The sequence below is a fragment of the Cydia pomonella genome, chromosome 5 (genome assembly GCF_033807575.1).
Source record: "Cydia pomonella isolate Wapato2018A chromosome 5, ilCydPomo1, whole genome shotgun sequence".
Taxonomy (NCBI): domain Eukaryota; kingdom Metazoa; phylum Arthropoda; class Insecta; order Lepidoptera; family Tortricidae; genus Cydia; species Cydia pomonella.
The window spans coordinates 10,014,685-10,036,267 of record NC_084707.1 but is presented as its reverse complement, the minus strand read 5'-3'; the positions used below and the strand labels follow the sequence as shown (position 1 = coordinate 10,036,267).

At 43.1% G+C, this 21,583-nt stretch overlaps 1 protein-coding gene across 9 annotated transcripts in view; it reads left to right on the top strand.

Moving 5' to 3' along the window:
* Positions 1-21,583, top strand: part of LOC133518276 (muscleblind-like protein) — a 166,125-nt gene extending 144,542 nt beyond the window's left edge. For 5 of the 9 annotated variants that reach the window (XM_061851937.1, XM_061851935.1, XM_061851936.1 and 2 more), the window contains 6 exons: positions 8,435-8,602; positions 10,416-10,499; positions 10,988-11,161; positions 12,580-12,669; positions 12,875-12,916; positions 13,027-14,911. In XM_061851937.1, the coding sequence (XP_061707921.1) occupies positions 8,435-8,602; positions 10,416-10,499; positions 10,988-11,161; positions 12,580-12,669; positions 12,875-12,916; positions 13,027-13,653 (1,185 nt within the window). In that variant the 3' untranslated portion in view covers positions 13,654-14,911. Of the gene's footprint in view, positions 1-8,434; positions 8,603-10,415; positions 10,500-10,987; positions 11,162-12,579; positions 12,670-12,874; positions 12,917-13,026; positions 14,912-17,749; positions 17,835-18,793 lie in introns of those variants that run through there. The other 4 variants (XM_061851942.1, XM_061851938.1, XM_061851939.1 and 1 more) reach the window with 4 other exon arrangements.

The window sequence follows — 21,583 nt, the reverse complement described above, 5'->3', positions numbered from 1 at the left end:
AAATTGATATTTATTTTCCCAATTATGCCATCGTGTCACTTGCATTTTCACAACAATAATTTTTATCTGTCAGTTTGCAATAAATGGAATCCCACCAAAAACATTTTCATGTTAAATGTTGCCAAGATGAAACCATTAGGCTCTCACACTGCCAAAAAGTTATCAGATCTCATGTAGAGCCAAACTCTACGAGCCCTAACTTCACAAACTCTACACCTTAGTCAAAATATGTAGGTAGCTTGAAAATAGGATTAATAGGATTTCAGTTATTTTTATAAGTTGCTTATGTCAATCTCCCATCCCCTAATTTAAAGGGTCCCCACCACTTTTCACCTTCTTAATAGTGATTTACTAAAAATCCAGAACTATGTATTTTATTATTAATAACAAGGAGTCATACATCAATTTTCCGACCTCTAGCATCAAAATTTGCGGAACCCTCATACAAGTTTTCATCCCCTAGTTTAAAGAGTTGGAGGGTAAAAGTTCCAACTTATAGATTTTATTGTTTAATACTAATTTATAAGTACATACCAAGTTTCAGCTTTTTAGGACTTCAGAAACTACCCTAGTTTTGATGATCATCAGTGAATGACTGAGTCAGTAACGAAATCGGGGTTTTCAGGGTTCCGTAGCCAAATGGCAAAAAACGGAACCCTTATAGATTCGTCATGTCTGTCTGTCCGATTATGTCACAGCCACTTTTTTCCGAAACTATAAGAGCTATACTGTTCAAACTTGGTAAGTAGATGTATTCTATGAACCGCATTAAGATTTTTACACAAAAATAGAAAAAAAAACAATAAATTTTGGGGGTTCCCCATACTTAGAACTGTAACTCAAAAAACCTTTTTTCATCAAACCCATACGTGTGGGATATCTATCGATAGGTCTTTAAAACTGATATTGAGGTTTCTAATATAATTTTTTTCTAAACTGAATAGTTTGCGCGAAAGACACTTCCAAAGTGGTAAAATGTGTACCCCCCCCCCCGTAACTTCTAAAATAACAGAATGAAAAATCTAAAAAAAATATATGATATACATTGCCATACAAACTTCCACCGAAAATTGGTTTGAACGAGATCTAGTAAGTAGTTTTTTTTAATACGTCATAAAATTTAAAAAAATTCTCATCAAACCCATACGTGTGGGGTATCTAGGGATAGGTCTTCAAAAATGATATTTAGGTTTCTAATATGATTTTTTTCTAAACTGAATAGTTTGCGCGAGAGACACTTCCAAAGTGAAAAAATGTGTCCCCCCCCCCCCCCTGTAACTTCTAAAATAACAAAATGAAAAATCTAAAAAAATATATGATATACTTCCAAAGTCCAAAGTGTGTGTGTGTGTGTGTGCGTGTGTCTGTAACTTCTAAAATAAGAGAATGATAAAACTAAAAAAAATATATGATGTACATTACCATGCAAACTTCCACCGAAAATTGGTTTGAACGAGATCTAGTAAGTAGTTTTTTTTAATACGTCATAAATGGTACGGAACCCTTCATGGGCGAGTCCGACTCGCACTTGGCCGCTTTTTTAGATATGAATAAAATTGAACGTATAAAGGCTAAGCAATTAAAACTTTTTATGTTTGTAAGTCAACTATCGACATCATATCCCGAGAATTTTGTCTATCTGGGATAATCCAGACCCAAGTTATGAGGGTTCAAAAACACGACGAAGCGCTACGAGAAAAGGTAGGAAGTGGTCTTGCGCTTCGCTCGGCTCATCTTGGCGGGGGCATGGGCAGATTACTTTAATAGTTTTCTTCCGGTAATAACGTTGGCATAAATACAAGATTGTAATTTTATTTATTTTGGCCAATTTTTAAGCTAGGCTGAAGGGAGTTAGTGGTAGTGACGGTCGAGCAGGTATCAGTGGTGAGCGTTCGCCGGCAAACAGGCACGGCGAAGGTTGGGCTCGCACTCACTCGCACGGGACGCAGATGGAGATTTATCGCGCCCGCCGGAGCTGAGACAACAAGTTCGCGCATTAAACGAGTCCGGGATATTAGCCGGCTGCAAGATGCCGTCCCAGATCATAATTAAGTGCCGCCCAATTTATCGGCCCGACCCGCACCCCGAAAACTCCCCTTAAACTTCCCTTATCGTACGTAGTAAAAGCTCTTTATTTTGTAGTTAGTCCGCTCCCGCAGTTATCGCCTTTTATCTTGGGCTGTTGTATTATTAGGTACTCCCGCGGTAAAACTAAGCCTTCTTTACGAGTTTATAATAAAAATGATGACGCGTGCACGAGGTAAGGCTTCGCGAAAATTTATCTTCAACCCCTTCAATTCCTGTGTCAATTTATGATCTTTGCCTTCTCCAAATTTTCCTGATATATAATGTAGGTACCACGTCGCAAAGTTTTTCTTGAAAAAATGAACGACACGTGTCTACCGACCTTGTTTCACTTCATTGTTTTAGAAACTTCACTTTTATTAAAATAAAAAGGCGTTACGTTCTAGAATCCTTTGTGTAGATACAAGTGTGGAGTATAATAAATGCTTAGTGTCTGAAGTCAAAAGTGAAGTCTAATAAATAATGTATACTGGCTGAATGTAAATAAGGCTTCTTCTGTAGAAAAACCGTCTGGATCTTGGATGCTGTGCTGCGTGGTTAGGTAATCGCATTTCTTACAAAAACATTATTTAACATAACTTCTTGTGAACTCGTGTGGTCTTATAATAATTATAATATTTATTTTCAAACTTAATCAATAGCCGATTCATAGTCGATTCCGTTATAAAGTAGTTGTAGTTATGAGTATTCATACTAGGTAAATATTGTATCGCATATAAGTCATGTAGGGAGTAAAACGCAAGACGGAGGTAGATAAAGCGAGCAGCGCGTAGTGCTGCAGGCTCCTAGCTGCTCAGTCTAATTACTCCAACGGCACGACTAAACTGGTTACCTGGACCAACGTCGCTCCATGTCGTTTTACCTTACGTACACTGCTTCCCCGCTTATTTCGCGAAATTGCATCTGAGGCACTTGCACATGTTTAATTTCATGAAACCCCTTTGGTGCACTCGTCCGCCTGAGGGTGCGTTGTTATTTGTACGATGCCGGACTACATACTGTTGCGAAATCTTTATTCTTGTGCTTTTCATGCAATCGTCAAAAGAACCCCGCAAGAGGGCTCATGTAGTGAATTACCTACTTTTTGTTCCTTTTGCAGCCACTTTATTTGGTTCATCACACGAAACTTTTGCAGCCACTTTATTTGGTTCATCTTTTGTCAAATATAAAATTAACACGACTAACTGACAAATGATAAGTTCCACTAAGTACCATGACTCAGCCTCGATTTATTTGTAGCTACTAGAGTTTTTCAATTTTAGCTTCGCTATATAGTCCTCAAGTTTTCAACTTTCTTGTGGACCAATAAATATGTACGAGAAATGTACGTAATTTTACGCTAATATAAAAAAATACTACACGTACTTACGAGAAAACAATGATCACTCTGTCACCGCTAAGAACCATACTTTCTGGCAGGCGCTATCGTGAAATATGTAGTACTCTCGACTACTACGTAATGAAACGGATAGCGCCCGCCAGAAAGTATGCTTCCTAGCGGTGACAGATTAATCCTTGTTATCTCGTAAGTACGTGTAGTACTTTTTTTAATTAGCGTACAATTACGTTCTTTTTTTTTGTTGTGTGTTTGAATTCCGTACGGTACCATGTCACCGCTAGAAATACTATGACAGTGGAATTTGTTGCTTCAATTCGTTTATTACCTTAATTAATGAGATTACCAACTTCGACTTCTACTGAAGTGTCAGTACCTAAAACACTCTATTTTGGACCGCTATTGCATTTTAGTACGTCAGCACCGTAGCTGACCTAATGATTATTCTCCTCTCTCCACGTTAGTAAAACAGGCAATTTACGCGATCTTATAAGTAACGAGATTCATTAAGGTTGTTACAAAGTGGCGCGGGCGGGCGTTCTTAAAGCGAATGGCCCTCGAGCTTGCAGCGTTCATAAAGGCCGAATGAGCGGCGCCGCGCGCTGGGCCGGACGGCCGAGGCGCCGAGCGCAATTTAATGAAACACCTGGAGAGGTCGTGCCTACTTCCGTTGCATTAATCTCGCACCCGCGCCGACCTGCCTCTACATTACTCACCATCGACCAACCTGTTCCCGGCCTCACCCTCAACCCTCCACTTGTTTGATGGCCACTCACTTCAGCTAAATCACGAGAGCTGCAGAGCCCTGTCTGTAAACTCTAGTATAGGCGCTTATTGGCCGAACCTCCACTTCGAAAACTATCGTGCTATTATTATAGTACGGATAAACAACGGCTGACCGCGCTCTCCCGGCGGCGCGGACGGTAAAAGTGGCCGAGATAACTCCGTGCACGAATGCATATTTTAGCGTTAAGCTATGGCACCCTGGCGCAAACTTGTTGGGAACTTCACAAGAATAATTGTTACTTGGTTCCATAAACGAAAGTGCGGTTGAGGCTTGCCGGTTGTCGAGTTCGGGTTGGTATTCGCTGTTGAGCGAAATATCAATGGGCAAGATTTTAAGCGGTAGTGGTTTATGACTGTTTGTATTGTATTGTGTAGGCGTGCTCGTCGTTGCGTCAGCAACACGCACGGGGCGGCGCCCATAGACCAAAATAAAAAGTGCGCGGCGATCGCGAGGCGTAAACACGCGCCCCTCCCGCGTGACGCCTCATTAGCCACTCCCCTGCACCTCTATAAATCATTTTAAATTCAAATTCTACTTACTTTCAGAATTGACTTTGCTTACCTAATTCCCATTCCTAGCCACAAAATTTTGCAAATTAGATTTCACCTTTCCCTCGCTTTGGCTTGTCGGGAAAAAATTATTTGCGGCATCCGGGACCGGATCTCGGCTTGTGATCGTGTTACCTTATATTGCACGATTCAAACCCGAAGAAACCTTTTGAATAATCTGATCCATCGGGAGTTCTAAAATGTACTTACTTATTTGTTCCCTTACACCTAGTCAAATATGCCTACATTTTATCTTATAATACACATGCTGATTTTTAAGTCGTGAACTGTAACCACTTTCCCGATAAAGCTTCCTTAAACTAACTCGGAGCGCTAATTCAACTTACAATTACAAGCTCCTTAAAAATATCCCTATCCCTTTATCAACATTCAGTGTCACCCTCCTAGTCATGTGACTTTATTGCAATGTAAACAACATAATACAGACTTGTGAAATTTGTCATTGTCAATATAACTTTTTTAACGTTTCCAGACATGTAGGGTAAAAAATAATTAATTATAACAAACTACATTTTTTGAATATTCTTACGTATAAAAAACACATATTTCTGGTCATGACTTATGAATCATTCTGTATTCATATCGAAACATGTATAACTTTAAAATAATGGCTACTTTTTGTAATAGGCAATGTTTTTAATTACACTATATACTTAAAAATGCTGTAGCTGTAAATTTTAACTAGACGAATCGCTAATGTAAATGTGCAGTCAGTGTAGTCACGTTTGTTTGCCTCAATACTGAAAGCATCGTACAGCTATTAATAGGCATTTGTAGTTTGTTAACTATGGAATAGGCATAACGGCCTGCTTCCAGCTGGACTCGGCCACGTGGCACGCTACCTGCTCTCCAACAGGAATTGGCACGCCTCACCGGCCGTTTCTATTCCCGTCTGTCCCTGTTAGACGTTATTTTTGGCACAGTCTTCGTGCGTTCAAGTGGGCTTCGAGATAGCGGCGTGACGGTATCATGTCATTCATCTGCTTGTTAGCTAGCCCATTGTTCTCTCGTGTGTCGATTTGTCGAGACGGAGCCAATAGTAAAATAGCTGATAAATAGCGCTGCGCATACGTCGATACTGCGATGCGTGGATTCGCGTGACCGCGCCGCCGACAGCGTGTCGCCAATCCATCAATCGTGATCGAACGCTCTGATCGATTAACGAGTGCTTGCCTCGCCCAACAACCCAACATACATTCTTGACATCCTATTTGGCTCGTTGATCTGTTTGCGCTACTAATCAGTAGTGATTAAAGTAGATTGATTTTAATGATATACTGTCTGGGCTGGTAATAGGATTAACACGCAGTGTAGGGAGATAAATTCATTTGCAAATTTACATCAATACCTACACGTTTAAACTATGGTTTTGCGATTAATGTCATTTAAAGCTCACTTTGGACCAGGGTTAACACCTATCCGTGTCTTAGAGCAGGAGAAGCAATTAGTAGACACTGTAGGTGTCGACTCGAACGAGGGAGTTGGCGCGTGCCTCGGGCCGGTCTCCTCGAGGCGAGGGCTGTTCGTTATACACGTCATAGTTCCCGAGTGCTCTCGGCCGCTTTACTGCACAACGGTAACAAGAGGCCAGCGCGGAGCTCATTCAAGTCATTTTGTTGTAATCAAGCGCCGAATAAAGTCAGGTGCCAAGTTTTAAATATTCACGTAGTGAAGTTCGTACGCTCACGTAGTCGAGGATTCTTCGTCATTAGCAACTTCCACTTATCGTTCGTACCTGGCGATTTTGTCTTTATAAGGTATTACTCGTTATTATGGGCGAGGGGAATGGTATGAGATCTTAGCAACCCTTTATGTACTGCAAGTATGCATTGTTGTGTCATGTAAAGAATAAGGCAAGGGAAGAGCGCTCGGTTTGTTCCTCCGCTATCACAAAAATGTTATTAGTTTTGGGATGCTATTGTCCACCCTGCGCCCGGTCGATCCTCCCATCTCCCTTTAGCAAATAGGGCATGTTGAAAGGTTTCACACCTATGTATACATCAGATATATCTTTTGATAACTTAACTTTTTTGAACATAGAATGAGGATTGTAGTATTATTGTAACTTACTTTAAAACGGGTAAACGGGCTTCAGCTACATTTATCATAAACCTCTTGAAATGTTTATAAGAAACAGGTATTTATACAGTACTTTAACCAGGCAAAAACTAATTATACACGTAAAATTTGATTATTTAACCCTGATTGAGTCGGGGCACAGGCAAATTTGGTAGATAAATAGAGAAGTGATCGAAGAGCAATTAATTGGCCGTAATATGTGCAACGAGAACCGGGAACGGCAGCCCGGGACAGCGAGGGGGCGCGGGCGGCGCAGTATAGGCAATTCATCTCGTGCGACGCGGCCATTTTGTATCTACGTGGGCATCCGTCACGCTAATCGCTGTGTTACACCTGCATGCACCAGCCTTCCGCCTCTGATCCACCAATCCATTCTCATCGATACCGAACCAAAGGCTGATACGGCTTATAATCAAATCAGTGTTTAGTTCATTTATGTACATAGAACCCTCAAGTTATCATAGTTATGATCGAAACGTGATCACCCATTTAAGTTTCACAAATGGGTAGCTTGGAATCGAAACTCGGTTAAAGTAGACGACGCGGAGTAACAGGAAGTAATAACTTTATCCCGAGCTTAACTGTAGGAGTACCGTCCAACTAACATTATGCCTGCCAGTAACAAGTTAATCTAAATGCAGCCGACTGCTTCCACCAGCTAGTTCTAGCACGCATCGCCGAAGTTTAATAACTGAGAAATTTGGAACACGCCCGCCTTCGATTCGACCGGCCGCTAAAGATTGAGCTTCTGTTTGTTCTTAAACCAAAGTTAGGCGCTACGGTTTATTTTTATATACAAACGGTAAAACTGTTTACAAAAGTTATTCTATAAATCATGCGGACATTATCAGCAAGCGCTCTGACTGGAATACTGAATATTCAGATGGTGTTTGTTTGTATTTACTTTGAAAGAGCGATAAGCGCTTTTCCGTTTTTTCATTGAATAAAATATGGTGCAAGAGGCTCGCGGGCGGCGTGCAACGATAAGCCGTCAGCGCGGCTCTTCCCGTCACGTAGTGCGACAGTTAATTACGCGGATGTAAATAAATCATCGCAGACGGGTGCGGCGGAGGGCTTCGATTCCGAAAGGCAATTATCTCGCGCCTCATTGACGCCGAAAGTGAGCCGAGCGAACCGCGCCGCCCTCGCCCGCCTCACAAGTATCTAACACCACCTAAGACGCGGTTATAAGGAAAAATCGAGTGGAGGATTTCTGATGGCTACGTGCCTGGCTCACAGCAATTGTGATGCATGGAGGGATTTCCGCACGCCGGCCGATATTGAGCCGAAACTGCGGCCGCCGGCGCCACCACCGTCCCGTTATACATTATTGCTTATCGGAATGATATCGAATGAGGTCCGCCATTTTCGTCTTTTCTTAGAGCCGAGAAGTATCGCTTACCTGAGACGCGTAACCCTTATCTTCCCTCGATTTCCACTTAGGTAGCAAAAATGGCATATTGGATCGATCGTATGGTACACGTACCAAACATTACTTTGTATGGATTTTATCAAGACGAAAACCATTCATATTGATGTGAAGTTCGACGTCTAACATGGAATTACTTAACGTTTCAGGGTCGGTGTAACCGAGAGAAGCCGCCTTGCAAGTACTTCCATCCGCCCCAGCATCTGAAGGACCAGCTGCTTATCAACGGTCGAAACCACTTAGCTTTGAAGAACGCGCTAATGCAGCAGATGGGGCTAACGCCGGGACAAGTGCTGCCCGGTCAGGTTCCCACCGTGGTCAGTACCCCCTTACCCTACCCCTGACTAAGGCGCTTGAGCGATCGGTCCTCAATACGGACTGTACTCACTGCACGCAACAAGCTGCTTTCGGTGTACTGCCATTCCGTAATTTTATAAGCGTTTATAATCACGTAGAACTTTTGATTAGATACTATTCTCGTTTAAGTTGTGCCTTTTTTTAAGGATCATATTTTTGAAGAAAGGCGACTTGTGAATATTAGTAAGTCGGTAATTGGTTCAAAATTCTTCTATAAATCGATTTTGGCACAAGTCATCTCGCATCTGGTATCAGTGCATTCGCACGAAAATGGAAGTAACTATGACGTCATAAAGTCCGAGGTACAAAGTCCAAAAATTTCACAATTAAGAGTTGACTTTGAACTGCTCTAGATTGAAAACGACTAAATGGATTATTGCAAAATACATACCAAGTGACTGAAGTTCTTGTATAAAATGTCTAAAAATAATTAACTGGGTATGTCAAAAAATAAGAAAGTACATCAATTTGAATAACAGTACAATTTTCTGTTAGGTACAGGAAATTACCAAAATAGTATTTTGTTTCTGGAAATGTTTATATTTCTAATTAAATGCATTGTAAGGAAACAAAAGTATTTTTGAATAGTAATGATTTCACTATTCATATTTATTCTTCTTGGCAATCCTTGGGGTAACTTTGACCTAAGATAGGTCAAATTTATTTGAATAAATCAAACGTTGTGTACTCATAAATTGAATAGATTTTGCAGCAACCACCTGACCCACCAAATTAGTATTTTGGTAGTTTCCAGTAACAGAAAATTATACTGTCATTCAAATTTATTTACTTCTCTTATTTTGCGACATATCCAGTTAATTATTTTTGGACATTTATATAGAGGATATTCATTGTGTCTCTGAATATCCATTCAGAGACAGAATGTTAAAGTCAACTCTGAATTGTAAAATTTTTGGACGTTTTCTAATAATTTCTTAAACCAAATATTGGAAATGTTATAGTTTGTTATATATTTGTAATCTACTCACAAAGCCCTTTCACTTGATACCCCACATGGTATGTTTATTAGAATAAATTGTTTTTCTTTGTACTGCCGACTTTAACGTCATAGTTACTAGCCCACCATTTTCGCACTTATCATCGCATATATTTGTATTCAAGACATCATACTGAATGCACTGATACCAAATAGGTCCACCTGAAACATTATTCGCCAACCTACTTTAATTTAAAATGTGTTGTTTGGCTTAATATATCGAATCCTTTTGATCAACGTATCTAGGATCATTATTATTTGAATTATTATTTGTGCAGCACTCTTTTTCCAAGATTTGATAAACTATTTTAAAGTTTTGGTATCTCATAGAGTGTGTATAATTCCATATCCAGTAGAATATGTTTTGCAATGTTTGTATATAACTTACCCAGGCACAACTTAAACTTCGTTGCTGGCGGCCGATCGCTCCACACTGCTTGAGCATGTTTGTATAATTCGTTTCTTAAGTGGCATGACTGCTGTCCATACTTACACGCGTATGAAATGGGTATAAGGTTACCTTACGCTGGTTTAATCACCCTAACTACTTGTACGTTCCCTCACTATTCACACTATCGCTGAAGTCGCGAGCCAACCCCCCTCGGCGTCCCTCTTTGCGTTCGTCCCTGTGTTGTTAAATTGGGTTGATGTACTAACCTAGTAGTTGAATATGTAGTTGCATATGCGATGCGCGGGGTGACGTCGAGGCGGCGCGGACGCGGCTAGGCGCTGCAGGCCGGCACGATGAGTAGCGTGTTTGTGTGGTTTTGTGTAAGGTGGGCGGCGTGAGCGGCACCGGTGCGGCCGCGAGCCACATCGCCGCGTTGGACCCGATCAGTCTCGCCCTGCTCGCCCCGCAGGTAACGCAGCCGCCGCAGTCGGCGCCGCCGCAGCCACTACACCTCCCCACATCCTGACACCCTCACCTCCTATCTTATTCACAGATAGCGCTTCCACGTACTGCGCATCCACTAGAATCCGCATAAAGCCCCATTATCCCAGCGTCTCCTTCTTACGATATAACTGGTGGCCGGTGGAAGCTTTACTGGACAGATCGTATGCTTCAATTGAAATATATTTCGTTGATTCTCGTTTAATGCATGTTTAAAACGCTTGTCTGGCTATCTATTTATAACAACTATAACACACAAAACGACTAATATTCAATCGTAGGTTTGTAAATTATATTGGCTTGTGATTTATTGTTTACTAAATGCTTGCTGTGGATTTTGTAACAGGAGTCGGTATATAGAATGTACTTAATAGGTTAGGTTAATAATAAGTAGTGAATTGTTTTGTGTATATTTCCGTATCGATCGGTTGGTAACACTTGGCTTGTACGCGACAGGCGACATCCCCGTACCTGTCGGGCGTGCCGGGCTCGACGTACGCGCAGTACTACGCGCCGCAGCTCATGCCTGCGGTGCTGGGCCACGACCCGAACGCCGCCGCTGCCTCGCCGCTAGGCGTCATGCAGCAGCCTGTGCTTCAGCAAAAGCTGCCACGCACCGACCGTCTTGAGGTAACTATACTTTTATACTATTACTATCCGACACTATTACACCCGTGTAGCGCTTCCTAATATGCTATGCCGGGGACCGAACTGGTTTTAAGTAGCTACATAAACGCTGAATATCCCTTAGATCATAAGAATTACTTTTACTTCAATCAATTAAGTCCAATAATTTTTTTTAGGGAAATTTCATCAAAATCGAAAACTAATAATATCCCTAGTAGTATTGTTGATATTAGAAGTGTGACTGACATCGGTCTCCGGCGTATGATTCGGCGCCCGGGCCCATGCCCGTCCCGTGTCTGTGACGCGCGTGCGCTTCGCAGCACTCGCTTACTCCCTCTGGTGATGCGACTACACTGTTGGCGCAACGGTACCACTGAAATTCACCCACTGAACGGCTCTTACATCGATTTGCGCCTACAATGTAGTTTCCGAATGCTTAACCCGGAAATTACTTGGAATAGCAAAGGGTGGTCCAATATTTATATATATCGAAAAATCCCCATGATATAAAAAATGTAAAATTTAATGCGACGGATGCGTATCTCGTGAAATTGGTATTAAATTTGATCGAAATAAACAAAAGCGGCGTCCGGTCGAGGTCAATACAAACACAACTAAAATTTAGAGCCCAGCACCGAATATCAAAGTTAAGTTTTCATAAATACTGTGTCCCAAAAATTTTGCTCGACAATGCGAATAATTATATAAAACGGAAAAGCTTCCTGCGTCGAGCTATGTACATATAGAACTGGAATCGATGAGTACGTTATTAGGGGCGTGAGGCCGAGTAAGCAGCGAGTGTAGGGTTTGATGCCGGAACCACGGCTGATAGGGTGTCGGGTTAGCGGGTTAGCGGGCTAGTGGGTAGTGGGCGAGTAGAGCGTAGCGAGGTGCGCGAGCGGCGGACATGCTGGTGTGTGGTGGTGCAGGTGTGCCGGGAGTTCCAGCGCGGCGCGTGCAAGCGCGCCGAGTCCGAGTGTCGCTTCGCGCACCCGCCGTCGCCCGTGGCCGCACACGACGACGGCTGTGTCACGGTGTGCATGGACGCCGTCAAGGGCCGCTGCGTCCGCGACCCCTGCCGCTATTTCCACCCTCCCCTGCACCTGCAGGCGCACCTTAAGGCGCAGGCGCGCGGCGCGGTACGCCACCAGGCTGCACGCTCTTGCCTCGCTCGCTCGCGCTCGCTTCTCTTCTTCCGCTTGGTTTCGCTCGCCGCGACGCCGCTTCTGTTCGCAAAGCTTATTATGTTCAGTTCGCCGCAGCGCCGGCTCGCGCCACGCTTCCGTCGCACTCACGCTTCACTTTATTTTTAGTTTTATCTATCGCATAATATCACCTTTTGCCAAGCTTTAGGTGTATTCTGTGCATCTACTACATCGTTATTGTTTCTGTCCCGTCCCGCGACGCTTCGCTTCACGTAGACGGCCGCAGCAGCGCAGCAGCCGGCAGCGAGCGCGACTTCGGAGCCGGGCAAGAAACGGCCGGCGCCCGCCGAGCTCGAGCCGCCACCGGTACAGCCGCCAGCTTTGCACGCTTCACCTCCGCTCCTCGTCCCGCCCGCACGATCCCTCCGCGCGCCTCTCCCTCCGTAGCGCGACGGGACGCGCGGCGACCGGGACCCCCCCTCGCTCGCCCCGCGTCCCGGCGCACCACTACGACACCCTCCACCCTCGCGACCCGAGAACCTCCGTTCAACCGTCTTGTTTCTCGTTTCAGATGGACATGAAGAGCGTCGGATCCTTCTATTATGATAATTTCGTAAGTATCTCGACAAGGTCGGGATCTATATGATCTCTATGCTAACATCCAGGTCGCCCGGACGGCGGGCCTCCGCTCTATGATACTCATCGATTATTTTCATCTTTCAGGCCTTTCCCGGTGTGGTGCCGTACAAACGACCCGCCGCCGACAAAGCGGGCGTCCCCGTGTACCAGCCGGCGACGACCTACCAGCAACTGATGCAGCTGCAGCAGCCGTTCGTGCCCGTGTCATGTGAGTACCCCGCGCCCGTGTCGTCCGCCCCCCCGACCGCGGGCACGCCCGCCGCCCCCCCGCTGGCGCCCACGCCGACGCCCACGCCGGCGCCAGCGCCGCCGCCGCAACCCGCGCTACCGGCGCCGCCGCAGCCGGCGCAGCCCGCCTCGCCCGCGCCCGCCGCCGACCCGGCGCACGACCCAGCGCAGGTGGCCAAGGAGATGGCCCACAAGAACTACGCGGCGGCGCTCGCGTTGGCCGCGCAGCAGTCGGCCATGGCCCACGCGGCGGCCGCGTACACGCAGCAGGCCTTCAAGGCGCGTGCGGGCATGCCGGCGGGCCTCATGCGCGCGCCCTTCATGATGCCGCGCGGCTGGCCCGCGCCGCCCATGCCCATGCCCGCCTACTACCAGCAGCCGTACATGTACGCGATGCCTCCCCCCACGCCGCCGGCGGCGGCAGCAGCGGCCGCCGCCGCCGCAGCCGCGGTCAACCCCTACAAAAAGATGAAAACGACATAAGCGGGGCTCGGCAGGCTCCCGCGGGCGGAGGGGCGCGGGGCGCGGGGTCTCCGCGTAGAGACTCGTACTGTGTGGCCGAGTGTGAGCCCCGGCCTGTCGGGGCGGTTAGCGCTAGGCGTGTTGTCACATTTGTATTGTATTATTGTAAGGACGAGGCGAGAGAATTCGCTCTCGCCGAAGTCTCCGTAGTGTAACGCTATATCTATTCTATTGTGTATTCTACTCACTTACCGTTATTATCTTATGCGTGTATATTTCTCGTATCTACGATCCCGGTAATAATAACGCTTGAATGCATGACTGTACGTTTTTTTATTACCTCTTGTCGATCGTCGTTTATCGTGAGTATCGTCGTACTGAGAGTTGAGCGCTTAGTCCGTCGATCCCGCTACGTACACGCTTGTTCTCGGAGGAGGTCCGCACGGGTGCGCTTTGGCCGATGTGTCGATCCCGAACCTAGTGGTTTCCGGCTTGCAGCTGCAGGCCCGCACCTAACACCGCCGCCTTCTAATTTTCGCATGGAATAGAACCCACCACCCTATACGTTTGGCTCATCAGGTATTGTTCTCATTATTCTAGAGGCTCCTCGTGTGTGCTCAGTGTGCCGGCGTGCTCACCACTAGCGCAGCAGTTGCGGCGAGCGCCGCCACCGCTTTTTTATTTTCGGTCGCACGTTCTTTCTATTTATTTTGAACGCTTTCTGTTACATGCCTTCCGAATGACCGCTTCGGCTGTCGTTGCAATCTTTTGTCGCTTTTTGTGTTGGGACGGTCAGGCTGTGCGCCGACCAACGCGCCCTTTGTGGTTTACACCGACGAGCGCGGACAGGTAACGAGTGCCGCGTGCAGTGCCCACCGCCGCCATTGCCCTCACGCTTGCACCTAACCTCTCCCGGTTGACTCTGAAATTTTGCGTTTCGACGCATGTCGCTTATTAATGCTGGAAATTAGGCTGCCACCTGCGTAGATGCCGCGCACTCCCTCGTAGCCTCTCGACCTCTGTTCTAACCCGCTCCGCGGTACGCTAACCGTTCACCCTGCCGGCGAGTGCATCTCTGCTGTCATCCACATTTTGTATGCCCTATTACTATATTGTGACGCTCGAATCGATTGGTTCATCAGAATTTATTACATTTATATTTAAGAATTTTAACTTTAAGACTAAATTGATGTCATAATCATAAATGGAAATTATGTTTCTATAGTAAGACAAACAATTATTAAAATATTGAATAGAAAACTGTTTCAAAGGCCTAAAACTGTTTTTTTATTTTAACTCAAAGTCACAGCTATGATTTCTACTTAATTTCAATAAATCCATACAAAATGAGCGTAAATATCCATATCCATACTAAAAATTGAGCTTGCTTCGTTTACTATGCTTCAGTAGAGACATTTTAATTTGGTTCTTCATGCTTAAAGAGAGCTTATGTAGAATAAGCGCTTGTTAATAGTGCCACCAACAGCCCGAGCACACGATCACTCCTAGCGGCTATTCACACCAGCGGGTAAAGGTACGCTTTGGTGAAGTGAGCTTTGTAATCGACAAGCCAATTCACGCACAAAAGGAAGATAAACGCGGATCAGTTCGACATCATGACATTATATCTTCCTTTTATGCCTATGCAAGTTTTCAGGTGTCGTGTTTTCCGATGAATTTATAATCTAACAAAGTACTTGTACAATGATGACACAGACGATTCGGACATGCTGTGGCTGACCGCACGGTCGCGAACTGATGGCATCGCTTATAAGGCGTCTCATGTGTATCAATGTCATCATCCACATCAGCCATTTAGTCTTTTTGTGCTGTACCTGTATTTGATTATATTGTAATGAACAGTTGATGCTACAACTTACTTGTTGATGATTTTTAGTTTTGTATAGTGAGACATACTTGCTTTCAAATGTGGAAGAAGTCACTCTACAGTATTGCCTTGCTTACACCCGGTAAGATACAATCAGCTTACTTTAATATCCTCAGTATAAGTGATTTCCTGTTTGTCGCCTAAACTGAACCGCTTCTCGAGCATGACTTGACTAATTAGCCTACAAAACGCTTCTTATTAATTTACCAATGACACTCACTGGCGGCTTCAGTTTAGGTGGTTAATTTAATTAAAATAATGAAGCCAAATTTTATCAACTGTTAAAAAGTTGACTGATTGACATTATTTGGAAGAACCTGAAACACTGCTGATATTGCACTTTAAAACATACACCTCTACTTTATTCGTCAACTTTTTAGCACATTAAAATTCACCGCTTGCCAGTGTCAACTATCAACCGCTAATAAGGGGGATATATTTATAATAATATAGATTTTTTCCAACCTTAATGCTTTTACATTTTATTTTATTTTTAACTGTGCGTAGTTGGTAGTTGAAATGAAAGTGGTGAAAGGAGATATTCGAAGTGACTCAATGCCACACTTGCTTTCATGCTTTAAAGGTCCAATCACGACAAAATATCATTAGCCTCTCAACAGACACGTCACTTCGAGTTTTCTCCGTTGATGCTTTAAGTGCTTCGCAATTGCGGCTTCAATCCTCGCTTACGTTGAGGCCTATCTGATGCTTACTCAAAGTGTTCACGTAGATGTAATAATAAATACTTGGTTTTCTTTTGTTTGTCGTACAGTAACCGCACTCTCTAATGGTCATTATGTTGCAGTTTGTACTACCACTAACATGTCACGTCCAGAACTGTCATGTAAGCTAAAGGTATAAATTTATTTGTCTATTTACATCGTAACCATGCCTACGACCGAAGCATGACCGGCCCGTGTCTCACCGAGAACGGGTGGTGTCTAATCATCACGGCGATGCAGCCACATACCGTAACTTCCCCACACAGCCTCTTAAGCTTTGTTATAGCAACAGTTGGTATTTATTGGGTACACTTTGGACGCTACAAACCTCTAGTACGCCCTTGCCCTGGTAAAAGTTGTCTAGCATCATGCTTTAGCTTTTTTGTAAAATATAGTCACGCTTAAATGAGATTGGCTGCGCAATAATGATTATACTTCAAGCGTTCTGCATGCCATTTAGATATTATATATTCATACCTACTATGTGCATAATGCAGCGTACCTTAACACCACTCTCTGACGGTAACGGAAACGCGAACGAGTTTCACTCTTTTTCCGGCTCGTATTAAATGCTGTGTAAATTTATTTATCAACAGATTTTACAATATAAAGGTGACACACACTTATCCGGCGGGCTAGTCAGTGAAAGAATGCTTGGAAGGTCCAATCATATTGTGCAACGAATCTTGTGAAGTTATTGTAATATTAAAGCAGCGAACAATTTCGTTTCTTGCAGTTTCGCCTTCCGTGTGTCCCGTTTAATGTTTATTTATGTAGCGAATGAGAAACTACACACGCATAGTTCTATTTTCTGATTAATAGTTTAGTGTCTACTTCTCTTTAATGGTAATGTATTAGAAATTGCCAATCGAATACTCTATTTGCTCATGTGACACGTCTCGTACTGTTTAACACTACGGTTCCTCGACTTGCCCCTGCTCTTTGATATTACAAAAACTATTTCAGCGTTATTTTTCAGACGGCTGTGCAATAAGGATACTGTTTAATGTCAGATGTATGAATGTTCAAAAAAGTGATCAACTAGATTTAGTATTAACACAATAACAAAATTGTTCATGAACGGTTATCTTGTATCAATTGACAAAAAAGATTTAAACTCAAGTCTTAACTGTTCATGATGTAGTTATATCTACTATTTATAGCAGTCACCATACAGAGTTTCCGCAATGAACAGGACACTTGATACTACAAAAAAGACCAAATCGTCTATGACAATAATTGAATAATTCATAAGAACGTAACGTGTAAGTAGTACTCATTTATTATTATATAAATCGTCCGCAATATTCAAAACAAGCGTATAATCGTAACGGAGATCATTTTATACAAGATTTTTCCGAGTGGAAGTTGATAACATAACCACTGAATGAGTAAATTTGGTCACCGGTTCCTAGACCTAGGCGTTGTGGGAAGTACTGTATGGTCGCGTGCAAACATTGTAAAGGATAATATAACGCACCCTAATAAGAAATTATTATATTTTCAGTTACTGGACACCCTCCCGGTGTGCCAAGATTTTAATCGACAAGGATGTACAAGACCTACCTGCAGATTTGTTCATATTCGTGAAGGTAGGTTTAATTACTTTTTATTATACCAATAATGATCGTTTTTTTAAATCACTGCAAATAAGTCGTGTAACTTTTCAATTAAAATATTAATCATTCAGTCTGGTTACTGTCACGACATTTATTTATCTGATAATTCCAATATTTTAAAGGACAAATTAAACTAATGTAAAAATCATAATTTTGATCAAATCTTGTCATGGTTCCTTTAGTCTTAATGTTTTGACAGTAATATTAGTATGAGCGACATAATTACAAACCTATTTTAAAATACATATTACTACCTGCTACTTTACTATTTATACTACCTCTCCTTTCCCTCATATTCTATGCATGATTAATCACTGTGTATGACTAATGTTAATAGTCAATAAGTAGCAACTAATTGAAAGTGGTTTGTAGTTCGTAATTATTTAGAAGATTAGATTCATAGTAAATATTTATTAGTACGTGCCTTACCATATAGATGGACCTAACCTAACTCTTTAATATAGTAGTATTAGATATGTATTTAATTATTTAGCCTACCTTTATCTACTTGTTTTAGTTATTTATTAACAGTGTCATTTTAATATTTACAATAATACTTATACATTATTCATATGTTGCCTGAGTAATAAAGTTTAAACAGCATATCAAATTCAATTACTTGACGTAAATGTACATACAATAAATATTATAGGACATAATCACACAAATTGACAAAGCCCCACAGTAAGCTCAATAAAGGCTTGTGTTGTATATTCAATATTCATAAGATAAAATGACGTATTGCTTGACACTTTAATTTCTCGACCTATTCATATCAGTCGGGTCAGAATCTATTCGAATAAAGTGTCAAACATTACCTTAAATTTTGGATAACAATGTTACCGTGTATTTAATTCATTGCAATTTTACCTAAACGTATGTGTAGATGTGGGGTCGTTGTACAGTTTAACATGGCGGTTGTGGCGTTCCAGGGTGCGGGCTGCAGGTGGTGGGGTGCCGCGTGGTGGTGTGTCGCGACGCCGCCGCGGGCGCGTGCCGCCGCGCCGCCTGCCGCTACTACCACATCCCCGTGCAGCTGCCGCCGGCCCTGCGACCCCCCTAACCGCCCCGTCCTCCCCCTCCCCCTACACTCTCACCCTCACCTCGTCCTTCACCCATCCCGAGTCCGGTCCCAGGTCCCGGCCCGCATCGCCGCGGCATCCATATCGATCGCGCCTCTGGCACACTCGGGTTCGGCAGGTTCGGCCGGATCGCACTGTCGCTCCCGCGGCTGAGGTGGTGATATCTTAGTAAATATCGGTTAGTGTAGAGCGGCCGGAGCGAGTCGCGCCGTCCGCCGACCTCGTCCCCCCTGCCGCCGGGGCGGCCCGCGACTCGCTCCCGCCGGGAATGTTCGTTAAGTCTTCGGGAAAGAGTGTGTACATAATTGTAGCGGGATATGATTCTCAGGCACGGTCATGCGATTGTGATATGAATAGATTTCGAGGCGCCGGAGCCGTTTGAGTAATTTTATCGAGATCGTACCGAGATCGTAAAATAGTAGGTAGTTAGTGAGGTTTCAAATGATTTATTACTATTGTATATTTTTTTTAAGATACGATATGAGTTCCTGTAAAAATCGGTGCGTCTGCCGTTTGGCGTCGTACAAACTTGTTGTATATAAGCGATGTAATGTTGAGACGGGCGGCGCGGCGGCGCCGATGCGGCGGGTGTCGCACGTGTCGCGTGTCGCGCTCGCGGCACGAGCGCCGCCGTGCCGCCCGCAGCTTCTGGCGAGACGGCCCAGGCCGGCGTCAAAAGTTGCCTCACCACACTCCTAATGTGAGCATTTTTGTGAGAATTATGTTAATTTTTTATGAATTATAAAATTTTGTTTTACTAGGTGACAAGTTTACAGTAGTTTAGATTAAGTGAACCAGTAATGAAACACCAATAGAGTAGCCGCTTCTCTCCTTCGGCACTAAAACTTTTGACGCCGGAGCACAATTCACGTTCCGTCGGGCGACGCCGCGCGCGCCGCCCGGTTCACACTTAGCATAGATCACGACACTCGTAGAGTGATAGAGGACAGACATTCGAAATACAATGAACGTTATCGGACAATATTAAAATGATGAAGGCATACTTCCAAGCTATTTAAATTTTAAGGATAGAACGTCGGCTTTATTCCAGATAGATTTTGCTAGATAATCATTATTTTATTGATATCGATCCTCGTTTATCGAAGCACAAAATAGTGACCGGCGATCGAGTCCGATTACCTCTCGGGGAAGTACAGCATTATGAAATAGCTATCGTTTTCGACACAAACAGTATTAACGTTTTGATCAAATTTATCTCGTCGTATGTATGTAGGGGTGATATGCGGATAGAGAGAGGCGGGCGTGCGCGCTAGCGCGGCCCCGGCGGCGGCGCGAGCCACTGAGCGTGGCACGCCGCACGGCAGATGTCACACGGCACACGCCGCACGGCACACGCCGCATGGCACACGCCGCACGGCACACACCACTCGGCCTCGAAGCCGCCGCCGAGTCCCGGCGCGCGCACCCCGGAGGCATGGAAGCCTAATGCCTAATATTATTCCTAGTCCATATCCTTTTTGTTGATCAGTCATGCGATTAATATTAGAATAAATATTAATAATTTGATTTATTCCTCCCATTTAGTGGATATTTTGATAATGATATATTAATAATAAAAAATATTTAAGATACATAATACATATTTGATTCTAAATCCTCATAAAGTGACACTACGTTAGTAATTTAGTCGGAGGGATACTTGTGCCGTGATTATATTTTTAGGTATATATTATGAAATAATTCCTAGCGTCGGAATTAAAGAAGTGATTAATGTGTAAGCGTGTTATGATATATTTATTGTCGTATCGTAAGTGGAATGCCATATCGATAAAAGGTGAATATATCGGAAGCGGAGTCAAACTCATTAGAACTCGTTGCGTTTGTGTTTATGTTGGTTGTTATTATCGGTCCGTGCTAGTGGCTAGGGTGAACTGTTCACTTTTATCAATACGGCACGCAGACTCTTAAATGTATAAGTTGTCATTTTATTTTTTGTTGAAATTTATCGTTTCATGAATTATTTGTTGCCTATAATTTTTATAATCAAAATTTTATGATCTGACGCATTTATTGTAAGACAATCGATTACTTTTATAATTAATTAGTGTGATAAAATGACTATGGTATCAAATTGCCGTTATGAAAGATGAACATCGAAAGTATCCTTCCTGTTTAGAAGGGACTCTTCTGGCCCAAGGTTTCTAGTATTTTATATTTTGACTTTTTGTTGTATTTTTAATGTTGCGTGTGTCTTACACATAATATATTTCATTTTTGTGATATTTTTAACTATAAAGTACTGTTATTATAAATCCAAGTGAAATAATGATGACCTAATTAAATATTCAAGAATTTATTTGTAAATCACAAAAAAAATTTAAAACTGTAAATATATTGACAAAAAAATGAACTGCAACAATAATTGTTTATTATATCTCTCATCAAATACACTGTAAGTTCTTTGAGTACCTTAACTAATGGTATCTTATTATGTAGTGCAGTCTACTTGAAGGTAAACCGGTCCAGTGAACAAATATTGATAATATTGTGAACATTTTTTATTCACGAGCAATCACAGAAAGTACATGACATTGTAATATTATTTATGAAATTACTATGTGATGTGATCTTCGGATCAATTTTGAGTACAGTATAGATAATAAACAACTGAATATGTGA